The sequence below is a fragment of the Malania oleifera genome, chromosome 4 (genome assembly GCF_029873635.1).
Source record: "Malania oleifera isolate guangnan ecotype guangnan chromosome 4, ASM2987363v1, whole genome shotgun sequence".
NCBI classification, from domain to species: domain Eukaryota; kingdom Viridiplantae; phylum Streptophyta; class Magnoliopsida; order Santalales; family Ximeniaceae; genus Malania; species Malania oleifera.
In genome coordinates, this window is record NC_080420.1 from 10,037,530 (window position 1) to 10,051,158 (window position 13,629).

General features: G+C 36.0%; 1 protein-coding gene across 8 annotated transcripts; it reads right to left on the reverse strand.

Moving 5' to 3' along the window:
• Window positions 1-1,723: 1,723 nt before the first annotated feature.
• Window positions 1,724-13,277, reverse strand: LOC131154552 (protein translation factor SUI1 homolog). 8 transcript variants are annotated; one of them, XM_058107388.1, is made up of 7 exons: window positions 12,870-13,206; window positions 9,876-10,983; window positions 9,480-9,555; window positions 3,365-3,471; window positions 2,369-2,574; window positions 2,187-2,240; window positions 1,724-2,096 (listed from the first exon to the last, which is right to left on the reverse strand). In XM_058107388.1, the coding sequence occupies exons 4-7, from the start codon at window positions 3,399-3,401 to the stop codon at window positions 2,052-2,054; spliced, it is 342 nt and encodes a 113-aa protein (XP_057963371.1). In that variant the 5' UTR covers window positions 3,402-3,471; window positions 9,480-9,555; window positions 9,876-10,983; window positions 12,870-13,206; the 3' UTR covers window positions 1,724-2,051. The 8 variants fall into 8 exon arrangements, with proteins under 8 accessions (XP_057963371.1, XP_057963372.1, XP_057963367.1 ...); XM_058107389.1 differs by having other exon boundaries at window positions 9,705-10,983; XM_058107384.1 differs by having other exon boundaries at window positions 9,876-11,018.
• Window positions 13,278-13,629: the final 352 nt, after the last annotated feature.

A 13,629-nucleotide genomic window follows, 5' to 3' on the forward strand; every position in this document is an offset into this window, starting at 1 on the left:
AGTTGTAGTATTGGTATTTGACACAAGTGGGGTGCCCGACACAACACACACACACACACACACACACACATATTTCATTTTATCTAATAACCAAACTTCAAAAATATAGATCCTTTTATGCTCTTTTTTTTCTTTGAAATTTTTCAATATGCAAGGAGAGAAAAATGAATAGAAACACATTCATATATTAATTAAATTGAGTAATAATCGTAATTCCTTCCCTTCCTTAATTTGTTATTATTATTATTATTATTATTATTATTATTATTATTATTATTATTATTATTATTGCTTTTGGGAAAAAAACACAACCTAAGGTTTATTGGGCACAATTGAATATATAATTTTTTAAAATTATTCCACTACAATATTTTAAAGATCAAAATTTCATAATTTTTTAAAAACTATCTTAATTTAGTTATCTTAAGTCTGTTCTTTCTTATAAATTTTAAAATCTACAAAATTTCATAATTTTTTAAAAACTATCTTAATTTGGTTATCTTAAGTCTGTTCTTTCTTATAAATTTTAAAATATACTCTCTATTGGTGTTTTATCAGTCCAATCAATGTTGCAATTGTTCAAATCATTCTAAATAGTCTCTTTGTATGTTATCTTTCCCTGGGCATTATTGAAATTTGTGTTATATATATATATTCACCAATCTTAACTACCATCATAGCAAAGTCAAAAATATATCAACATTGAATCATGTCATGTGATCAATAATTGCAGGCAAAATAATTGTCCTAGCTACTTGAAAATGAATATGGGCTATAGTCCCACAATTGATCTCTCAAACACATATAAGACTATAATTGGAATCTTTCAAGTGGGACCAAAAAGATATCTTTCTCAGATGGCTTATAATATGGATAACCTTACAGGAGCACTTGTAGATAGCTAGAAATAAATAACAATAGGATAAAAATCATTGACATATTATGGGCATTTATTATATGGAGTTAGATAATAAGTTAATAAGTGATGAGATTTAGAATAGGGCAGGGGCTTAATTATGCATATTTAAATTTGGAACATAAGCAAGATGGTAGGGGCTGATGGAGAAGGGGCACTTTTTAAAGTTATAAACTTGTAATCAAAGAACACAAAAGAAAACCCTATTTAAAGAAAACCCTATTCTTCTCAATAGTCGTCGATTAATCTTTTGGGCTCAGTATTGGCGGTCAATTGCTAGCTACTAATAGCATTCTTATTGGTTCATGAACCTCTTCTCCCATGATTCATGAATCCATTCTCACGTCAATGTTTCAGAATAAGAAATTAATTTTATTCCCTTCCCAAGATATTATATAAAATTGTGCATAGGACGGTTGAGAGAGGGAAAGGCCTAGTGGCCCCTGTGGTCTACTAGTTATGTTTTTGCCTAGTGAAGGCTTTGGAACATTTCAGAAAGATTTTGATCCCCACTGTACATCCTTTTGAGTCATGTTGAAATTCTGTGGCTGTTGAAAATTCAGAATTGATCCAAAAAAATACCCTAAAAATGTATATTAAATTCGTATAACAATATTTGAAGACACTTCCAGTTAATGGTGAGCTGTTATGCTTTCATGTGTATGACAGATGCAGACGATGAGATGAAACTCATGAAAGTGTCATCTTGATTATATGAGCAGTCTCCAAATGCTGTGGTCTCAAATGGCACCAGAACAATTCCACAGAAAAAGCTTCCACACTGAGGCCAACTCCATACCAACATGCTACTGCCAAATTGTTCCCCATGACCATTACCTCAGAGTATTCATTGTCAAATGGGAGACAAAAAGTTCTAAACTATATGGTTTCTTTCTCATGACAGCAATGGAGGTGACTTGAACAGCATACAGATTGCAGTTTAAAGTTAAACCACCAAACAGCTAAAAAACATCAAGACTGGTTAAAACTAAGATTCTGAAACACTCAAACAGGACACAAATAATATATGAAGTAGGGTTCTATTTACAGGTTCGTATAATTTATACGTGATCCTTTATATAATGCGGCAGTTGCAACTCTACAAAGGGCAGTCTGCCACAGCTGCTGTGGTGGTTTAGAAACCATGAATCTTGATGCGTTCCTTCTTCACAATGCCGGCCTGTTGGCAAAGCCACCAAGAGAACAAAAAATTTAACAACCCACAAATTGAAAATTACAAAATTCAATCAAGAAGCAGTAAGAGAACCACCTGGACAAGGAAGGTGGAGACATTCTTCCGCTGATCGCCTTGAAGTTGAATAACCTATACCCAGTGGAGGTCGTCATAAAATTGAATTGTATCCAACAATAAAGCAGTAACAGCAATGGAGGAAGCTGCGAGGTAGAAAGGGTATCCACCGAATCATATTTAATATAACATCATATACACACCTGGCCCAGCTCTGGGTCCTGGACAACAGTACCATTGCAGCAAAACTCCTTCTTAAGGTCCTTGAGTATCTTATTGTAGCTGAATTCCTTCTTCAACCCCTGTACGGTTGTCAGGCTTTTCCTACCATTACGCTGTTGTATGCGTATATGAACGTACTCTTTTGACCCAGCACCAGAGTCATCAGCATTGGCCTCCGCAAATGGATCTTATCAAGAACATACAGAGAACACACATAAGACAGCATACCAAATAAGACTGCTCATTGATAATACCCACATGTCTGTGTCTACACATGCACAAGATAGCATATGATTAATGCTGCCAAGAAAGCAGAATGATCCACAAAGGAATTGCAGTATGACGTGCTTTATGATGCATTGTGTAAGGGGTGTACTTGGATATATAGGTGAAATGTGCAATAGCATTTGCATAATTAAGAGAGGATGTTGAGGTGTCTCTAAATTTAAAACAAGTCTCATTTTTTGGGTGAAGGAAACCAATAGGGTTTGAAACAAAATTATAATGCAACAATGGTCTAAGTCTAATAACAAAAAATGTCATAAGAAAAACTTTAAATTATAACTTCAGATCTCAAGATTTAACAATAATGCACCATGTTTCAATTTGTTTGTACCACCAGTTCATTGTTTGCTAGGGTATCAGCACTTTTTGGAATCATTGCCTATGCATATGATGGTCTCATTGTTGGTAAACCTGCAAAGATTTTTCCTGCCCTTAAGAGCAAGGTATGGTCAAACCTTTAATAACTCCCTACCAGAAAATCATATTGATCAAGTGTAATGGCTCCTAAATCACTGTAACAGTAATTTTTGCACTACATTGCTGTTATACTGATCAGCACACAACCAAGCTGTGATGAACAGATATAATTTTGAGATGGGCTCAAGTTCTGTGGGGAACAATACAGAAAATTAAAAATTTCTGTCCAAAGGGCAAACCATCAAGAAGACCCCATGAACACAATTACTACATACCGTAGGCACTAAGAATATGGACGTTGAGTTCAGACATGAACCTTGGTCGTCAGAAACTGGGGTCGCAGCAAACAAAGATTTCCTTCGCTGTTAGACAAAAGCGTGAACTGAAACAAATTTAAATTACCATCAGCCCCCAAAATGACAAAGATTCCAACACAAGTATATAATTTCTGCTGCACTAATGTTACACCAGTAGCATTTAGTCCAGAAAAAGAGAAAGAAAAACCAACTTGTGCGACAGAACTTCTCTGATAAGTGTATTTTATAATTTCAATTAAATATGTTCTCACCTGTTAAGCTATTGAAAGATTATGCTGCTTCAAAGAAGAATTGGGCAAATTTAATGCATAACATAGAAATAATTCACTAAACTATGGAGTGCCTTGGCACGTACATGAGTGCATATACTTATATCTTACAGAAGTTAGTGGGTCACTGGATTTTATGGCAAACCAAAACCGATTGATTCAAACATTCTATAATCCTGTGTTAAATTGACAGAAATCATCACCAATCATGTTAATCTGCCACCCTATCCACTTCCCAGGGAAAAGGAAGGGAAAAAAAAAAAAAAGCTAATTCCATCATTCCATCATTGCAGACTACAAAAATGGGAAGAGATAAAGGTATCCAGACTAAACAGGGAATGACAAGCCAGATTCTCGCCCACGCAAAAGAAGAAGAAGAAATAATCAAGAAGAAATAAAGAAAAAGAGATTCTATGCTTGCACAATGCTTCTGAGATTAGGTCAAAAGAACAAGATCAAAGAGGAAACCATGTCAGCGAAGATCAGCCAGAAAATTTCATTTTGGCATTCACTAATTTTACATTCGCGCAAAAAGAAAAAAATGACTCTTTAGGAGGAGCAATCCATCTACTTTTTACACAGAACATTCTTTGATACCAATTCTAACAAACCACTTCCCTAAAGGCCTAAATCAGAAGCGCAGAGCTACAATCTGCAGATTGCAACTTTTATGTTCTTTTTTCTACACAAGCAAATAGATTCCTTGGATGAAGAGATTCTTAAATAGCCAATACCAATTTGGAAACATCTATTTTATTATGCAATATTCGAACGTGTTTCCCTTGATCTTGATTTGCATCTAAGAGTCAATGGATCCAAATTCATATACATTCACTACGGCTGCAGGTTTTGCAGCCAGAGACCTTGGGAAATATTTTCCTGAATAAGAGCAGGAAGAGATAATGCAAAACAATTTAAACCTTTAAAATAGTTCCATGGTCAATAAGTTAATATTTAGTTAACATTCTTTAATTTTCAATACAAAATTAATCGCATAAAAATGAATGCAGCTATGCATTAATTTTCTGTTACAAAAACATAAAATATAAATGCAACATGCATGGACTAACACCATAAAGTTACCTATGAATTCATCATTAAAATTAAGGTAGAATAACAACTTTTCATTGGGTGCCTTGCACAATTTTCCTTCAATTTAGCAAGGTAAATGCGACCATAGTTTTCAAATTGGGTTCAAATGGGGAATTGAAATCTTTATAGTGTGAATCAAGAATCGAGAATCAAATCAAATCATAAGATTTGGCACAAATTATAATAATATGTTGCACAATAGAAGAATAAATCTAAAACAAGTACACACATCTATGTATGGATGAAAAATATACTATTTATTGGAGACTAGCAAAACACACAAATTAAAAATGTTTCCATTTCTGACACTTCTAGGAGAATCAAACAAATAGAGGCTTCATGGAATTGTCAAACCTTAAAGGAAAAAAAAATTAAGGAAACAAAAATTTTGAAAAAAAAAGAGAGAGATAAATATAGAAACATGAGTTTATTTTGATTTTTAAGGCCCCTGAAGAGGTTCCAAAGCCTTTTTTGGCATAAAAAATAGCATAATTGGGAGCCAATTGGATCTACTGAATTTGGGTCAAATGTGAATGCTTATTGAATAATGAATCATAAGATTTGAATCGTGAATTGTGAGATTTAAAGTCAAATTCTTTCTTATTTTGATTCACCTACTAGATTTGAATAAATAGGCTAGTGAATTGGATCAAATTGTACAACTCAAATATAATATAATATGATTTTTACAATCCTGCATGCCGATCATATGAACTCTAGAAGCCCCTGGGGATTTATTTCCTATGCTTGCTAGCTAAACAGAGTTTCCTTCCTTTCCACACGTGCACTAAAACCAGAGTCTACTACTCGCCTTAGGCAAAACCCGGAGTCTCTTGCTTGAACCGCATTCTCCTATCTTAAATCAGGCCTGAACGGTAGTGCATAAGAGCCTTGGAATGGCTGCCGCGCCTGATTCAACTCATTTCATCCATCATGTTCTAATTCCACGGCAACATTCCCATCAACCTCTTTGCCCTTGTGGAATTGAACATAAATAACAATTCTTTCCCTTTGGCGTCATCTCACCATTAAAATTAACTGTTCATGTTCACTATATTTAGTTTTATCAACTTAAATAAATTTTTTATTTACAAAATTCAAATTTAGATTCACATTTGCCCATACCAAAGCCTCATCAACTAAAACTTCATATGGAACATTGTAGCAGTCTTGGGCGGTGGCCCCAACTCCAATAAGATATTGTCTTCTTTAGTCAACTGGTCTCAAGGGTTTGTCCTATAAAAGGCACCACATTTAGTTGGAGTCCAAACCATCCTTGTTAGCTCAAGATTTCCTTATTTCACATCCGAAGTGGGACTATAACATTCTCTGCTATCCAATCTTTGACGTTTACGACATGGTACATACCTTGTGCATAGTGCATGATCCCATATGATAGTATCCCTAAAGTGGCTTTGATACCAAATATAACATTCTTGGGCCCAACTTCGATGATTTATTGTCCCCTTTGACTCACTGGCTTCACAAGTTTATCCTATAAAAGGTGTCTCACATAGTTGGAGCCAAAACCATCATCATAAGCTCAAGATTTTCCTAGTACACATCCGATGTGGGATTGTGACACACACCTACAAGGAGATCTCTACTGTAAGCAAAATTCTATATAAATAATTCTTCTATTCAATTTACATATGTACATCCCAATCTTTTATAATACAATCAACTAATCTAAATAAGGAAATAATCTCCCTATAGAATAAAATACAATAAAATAAAATCTCCTACGTTTATCTACCTTCCTAATTTATTCATTATTCACAAAGATACTTGGGATTTTAACACTCCTCCTCAAGTTGGATCATAGATATTAATCATCTCCAACTTGCTAATGAGATCATCAAAGTTCTGTCATCCTAACCCTTTAGTGAAGATATCTGCAATTTGTTCCTTGGTAGGTACATAAGTCATACAGATAGTTCATTCTTCAATTTTTTCTTTGATAAAGTGTCTGTCTACTTCCACATGTTTAGTCCTGTCATGTTGAACTGGATTGAGAGAGATACTGATGGCTACCTTGTTGTCACAATAAAGTTTGATAGGAAATTCCACTGGGACCTATAGTTCCTCCAAGAGTTTCTGTAACCCTAGTCCTTCACATATTTCTTGAGCAACTGCCCTAAACTTAGCTTCAGCACTACTACGAGCCACTACATTTTGTTTTTTACTTCTCCAAGTTACTAGATTTCCCCAGACAAATGTGCAATAACCTGTGGTGGACCTTCTATCTGCCACCGATCCTACCCAATTTGCATCTGTAAAGATCTCTATTTTCTTGTTTTCACATTTCTTGAAGAAGGGTCCTTTGCCCGGGGAGCCCTTGAGATATCGAAGGATCTTGTACACAGCATCTAAGTGGGCTTCTTTTGGTGAATGCATATGTTGGCTTACTACACTGACTACAAATGTAATGTCTGGTCTAGTATGTGATAAGTAGATTAACTTACCAACCAATCTTTGATACCTCTCCTTTTCAAATGGTATCCTATAGTCTTCAACCCTCTTTATTGCTTCAATCGGGGTTTCATCGGGTTTGCATCCAAGCATGCCGGTTTCAATTAGGAGATTAGTAACATACTTTCGCTGAGAAACACTAATTCCCTTTTTTGTTCTAGAGATTTCCATGCCCAAGAAGTACCACATTTGTCCCAAGTCTTTAACTTCAAATTCAGTAGTTAGAACCCTTTTCAATCTTTCCACCTCTACCGTATCATCCCCAGTTAGGATTATGTAATCAACATATACTATTAGAATTATTTTCTTCCCCTTTTCAGATTGTTGGAAGAACAGGGTGTGATTTGATTGCCTTTGTCGATATCCTTGGTTCTTTATTACTTTTGCAAATCTATCGAACCATGCTTTGGGAGATTGTTTAAGTCCATACAGGGACTTCTTCAGTTTACACACTCTATTTTCTTCACCTTTCCTACTGAATCCTGGCGGTATAGTCATGAAAACTTCTTCTTCTAATTCACCATTTAGAAATGCATTCTTAATGTCAAGTTGTTGTAGTGGTCAATCTAAATTGGCTGCTAAGGATAGGAGGACCTGAACTGTATTCAAGTTTGTCACTGGTGCAAATGTCTCTGTATAGTCAATGCCATAAGTCTGTGTAAAACCTTTTGCAACAAGCCTGACTTTATATCGTTCAACTGTCCCATCATATTTATGTTTCACAGTGAAGACCCATTTACAACCAACTGGCTTCTTCCCTTTCGGCAAATCCATTAACTCCCAAGTTCCATTTTTTTCTAGAGCCCACATTTCCTCCATGACCGCCTCCCTCCATTTAGGTATTTCTAGGGCTTCCTGAATGTTCTTTGGAATTCTCGTTCTGTCAAGGTTAGAGACAAAAGCACGATATCTTGTAGACAAACTTTTATAAGACATGTATTTAGACCAAGGATATTGAGTACATGACCTGGTTTGTTTTCTGATTGCAATAGGTAAATTGATGTCTTCAAGTATAGGATTATCAGATGGGAGCTCTATTAGCGGATTAGGATTAGGTGTGGACTCATGGTTATTCGGAGTCATCACCGGTTCCAACACTCTTGGCGCCTTAGGTATGAGATTCTCCCTGTTCTTTGTGTTCGGCTTTCTTGGGTAAACAAGTATATCTACGTTGTTTTGTTTTCTTGTATCTCCCCCTAAGATTAAGCGCTCTTTTGTGTTCAACAGGTCAGGAAGTGAAGCAATGGAAGACTCAATAGATGGGTCAAGGAATAAAGCAATGGGAAGCTCAATAGATGGTATGAGTTCAGATGGTACATATTCAGTAGTAAAGAAGTCAACGAACCAATCTTCACTCCATTTCTCCCCCTGAAGAGAGGTTTTGGGGAGATAAGGAGTGATTTCAAAAAATGTGACATTCAGGCTAACACGAGAATCCAATTTATCCCGATGGTGAGCATGAACATGAATAAATGCAGTGCAACCAAAGATTTTTAGTGGAAGACTGGAGGGAAGGCGGGATGTAGGAAAAAATTCCTGTAATTTCTAGAGAGGAGTTTCAAAGGAAAGTACTCGACTCGGCATTCGATTAATGAGATGAGTAATTGTTAAGATGACATCTCCCCAAAAATAGTTTTTCATGTTTGTAATGAACATCAAAGCCCAAGCTACTTCAAGTATATGTCTTTTTTTTCGTTCGGCAACCCCATTTTGTTGAGGGGTGTCTACACAAGAACTCTGATGAATAATCCCATGTCCTTGAAGATAAGTTCCCAGATTTTCATTAAAATATTCCATACCATTATCAGTACGTAAAATTTGAATTTGAGTCTGGAATTGTGTTTGAACCATGGAATGAAAATTGACAAAAATGGAGCGGACTTCTGTTTTATCTTTCAACAAGTAAACCCAACAAAGACGAGTATGGTCATCAATAAAAATAACAAACCATTTTGTATGGGTGCGATTAGGAGATCTTGAGGGTCCCCGCAAATCACTGTGAATCATAGTAAACGGGCGAGATGGTTTGTATATGGATGATGGGAAAGAGGCACGCTGGTGTTTTGCAAGCTCACACACTTCACATTGAAACTCAGAAGACTTTTTATTTGAACATATAGATGAAAACAAACGTTTTAGTTATTGAAAATTTGGGTAACCCATCCTAGAATGCCATAACAAAAGTTCATTCACTCTAGAGATAGATACAGAATCACAAATTGCAGTATTATATTGTTTACTCAAGCTTGCGTCCTCAAAGTAGTAGAGCCCTTCATACGCCTTAGCAGTGCCAATCGTCTTCCCCAATGAGAGGTCCTGAAAAACACAATGAGATGAAACAAATGTAGCAGAGCAATTGGAGTTTTTCGTTATTTGGCTGATAGATAACAAATTGCAAGATAACTTGGAAACATGGAGGAGAGATTTTAAAGTTACAGAGTCAGATATGCGAATACTTCCTTTACCAGCGACAGGTGAGAGAGAACCATCAGCAATTTTGACTCTCAGATTTCCAGCATATGGTGAATAGGATGAAAACAATTGATAAGAACCAGTCATATGATCAGATGCACCCGAGTCAATTATCCATGGTGATTTGTAACAGGATGTAGTATTTAAGACTAACAAATAATTACCTCGATGAGCTAGAGAACCAGTGGAAGACTGACCCGATGTTTGAATAGAGGAAATCATTTTATACAGCTATTCCAACTGCTCAGGGCTGAATGCATTACTTGAAATATTATTGGTTTTTTTCACCTTGTGGTTTTTCAGTTGAACAATTAGCAGTAGCTTGATACCCACGATTTTTTTGATATTGTTTCGGCTTCCAATCTGTAGGTTTTCCATGAATCTCCCAACAGGTGTCTTTTGAATGTCCTGACTTTCGACAATGTTTGCACCAAATTTTTCCTTATTGTGGCCTTTGTCCAAAACTGGAGCCCGAGCTCATAGGATTTTTTGACATTAGGGCTGAGACTTCAAGCTCCATGTCTTTTCGGATTAGGGCTGAGATTTCAGGTGCACGGTGCGTTTTCAACATCACCTTGCGGCGACTCTCCTCACGCCACACCTTTGCGAAGACCTCCCGAGTCGAAGGTAGGGGACGCCGACCAATGATCCTCCCTCGTACATTATCCAGGTCACAATTGAGACCTGCCAAAAACTCGAACACCCTCTCATTCTTTGGGCGTCGCTTGTACCGTATGCTGTCGCCGAAGCACTCCCACTCTTCATCGACGCTAAGGTCAAGCTTCTGCCAGAGGGTGGTCATCTCCATGAAGTACTCAGTGACCTCCCTTTCTCCTTGCCGCAACTACCACAGTCGGGTCTTAATCTCAAAGATTTGGGAGTAACTTTCGGCATCAGAGTATGTCTCACAAACTACGTCCCAGACATCCTTCGCTGTTGAAAGGAACAAGTATATCTTACCGATTGAGGGCTTCATCAAATTTATGAGCCACGCTGTCACCATGGAATTCTCGACTTTCCATTTTTGCAGAGCTGTGATGTCAGTTGTGGTGGGCTTCTTCCGTTCGCCGGTAAGGTATCCTAACCTCCCTTTTCCTTCAATCACTAGTTTAGTGGATTGAGCCCATTCACGGAAATTTTTTCCGTTCAATTTCTCCACCAAGAGTGGAAAGCCCGTGTTGTCTAGCCCCTGCGAACTCACGGTTGAGATGATGTCAAAGTTTCCGTCGAGAGTTTTAGAGGAACTCGACCCTGTGCTGTTGACGGCGTCGTCTGCCATAGTTAGCTAAGGTTTAGGAACCCGAGCTCTGATACCATGTAAGCAGAATTCTATATAAATAATTCTTCTATTCAAATTACGTATGTACATCACAATTTTTTATAATACAATCAACTAATCTAAATAAGGAAATAATCTCCCTACAGAATAAAATACAATAAAATAAAATCTCCTACGTTTATCTACCTTCCTAATTTATTCATTATTCACAAAGATACTTAGGATTTTAACATCTACATATAGGCACAAATCAACTAACTAGTAATGTAAGGTACAAATGCGATCATATAATGCCAAACCTAATATAGCTCTATATTAATAGAAATTTGGTTTTCTTTCTCTCTGATTACTCATTTAGTGGTCATAGCTATATCATGCATGTTCTACACCAAGCCAGCTTAATAGTCCATTTTATCTAAAATTGAGGTTCAAAGAAAGATAGAAAGATAAGCTGCACAAATTAAAAATAAAGAAGGGTTGCTTTAGTACACATCACAATCACATTAATCTAAAACAATAACTCACACAAGGACACTTATTTTTTGGTGAAATAAAAGGCAAACTACACTAAAGTTGCATTTCGATAAGGTATTTTTGGAGGAAATTTGATTAGGAAGAGATATTAGAAATTCCTTGTAACAAATTCCTGGTTTGGATAAGCAGCAAAATATAAACTTAAATATATAGGAATGCTAAATATGACTGTAATTTTGTTATGTTAACCATACAAAGAATGTAAAAAGTCTAGGATTTTGCATTGAAGTGACTTAAAAATGTCAAAATATACATTCTCAAAGAGTCTTTTATTGTAATGGGATTTAAAATGTTAAATAGAACTTTGTAATTTTGTTATGTTAATCATACAAAGAATGTAAAAAGTCAAGGATTTTGCAATGACGAGATCTAAAAATGCCATTATTTTAGAATTCTAAAGCTTTTTGAGATACCATATCTGAACAATGCCTAAGCTAAATCTAATAGAGAGCTGTCAAAAATATGTCCTAAGAAACTTATTGTCAGATAGAAAGCACCAATGCCTGGTTCAATTTATTTCAGTTTTTATTAGAGAATTAAAGGTTCAACGTACAAAGTTAAAATCACACACATTGGCAAAAAAGCAACTAAATTTTTAAGAGAAACATATATCAAATGCCAACGACTTCCCAATTTTAAACACAATGATACTGTTTCAACATAACATTTCAATCAATGATGTAACAGTATAATAAAGCAAAAATATCATAATCATAGAAAAGGGCAATAAGAACTTCCCTGAAATGTGCTAAGAAAAACCAAAAGATTATTTCAATTGTGCAAGAAGATAATAATGTTCTTCATTAGCTCCCTACCTAGACTAGGGTCAGCAGAAGGCAAGGAGCTACAGAAACTTGTCACTCATTAAAATTCAGGATTTTTTTTTATTTTTAAAATTCTACTTTTGGAGCGCAGGGATACATCCTTTATATTCCAAAAATGCAAAAAGGGACCAATGAACCAATTAACCAAGTGGGAAATTTTAGCTCGGAGAGACAATATATCAACCTCTTCACAAATTTAAGAAGTTCAGAAAATTTAAGACTACGCATCTCACAGAACGTCCAGTAAGAGGGTAATAAGCTTCCCTAAATTCAAACTACTTAAAAGGAAAAAAAAAAAACGCTAAAGCGGCTCATTCCGTTCTACACCTTTGTAAAACACAAATTCCACGAGACAAACAAAAACCCTCAAACCAAACACTAAAACCCTAATTCTAACAAAACACCTAAAACCCAGTACCAATAAGAACCGACAGCAGGAGCCGAAAACAATATTCAAATCAAACAAAACCAGCACAATCCAAAAAAAAACAAAAAAAAGAGAACAAGGGATAAAGAAGTACCAAACACGAAACAGAGTGCCCTGTTCTGCTCTCGAGGGGTTTGCAAGCTGCGATTGTTAAGAACGCACGAAGAAGGGAGAGAGAATCGTGATAAGGGAGAGGAAAAGGGGGAAAGAGGTATGGGGAGGTGAATGGATCATATGAGGTTGGGCAGCGCCCACTCATATCACAGAAAATTTATCGCCACCACACGCTTGTGAATCTCAGCGCTCCGGATTTAGAATTCGAGTTTAAAAAAAAAAGAGGTAGATAATTTTGGCGGTTCGCACTGGATAGCCTCACTAGCGGCGTGGATTCTCCTCTCCTGCCGCAACAAAGGATCAACTCTAAAAACAGAGCACTAAAATTTAGTATTTGTTTGGTTAAGGTTTGGAAGGGAGTTTTTCTAAATTTGGAAATGTGTTTTATAAAAATAATATACAAAATGTGCGTTTAGTTATTTTTTTAGAAATTATTTTTTAAAATTTGTTTGAAAATAAGGCTCAAAGATACAAATTGCCACTCAACTAAACTTTACTTAAGTGAAGCGGAGACATAAGCATAATATAAAACGAGTTCTCAGGTGGATGCATGTGACAAGTAAATTTTGGGGTAAGTTACATATTTCAAGAAAAAGGGTGATGCATGTGACAAGTAAATTTTGGGGTAAGTTACATATTTCAAAAAAAAGGGGTTGTGAGTCATTTAGAGAGCTTATAATATCAATAATAAAGACTATTCTAGAAACAAATCGATAAAAGGGATAGTGCTAGATAAGGAA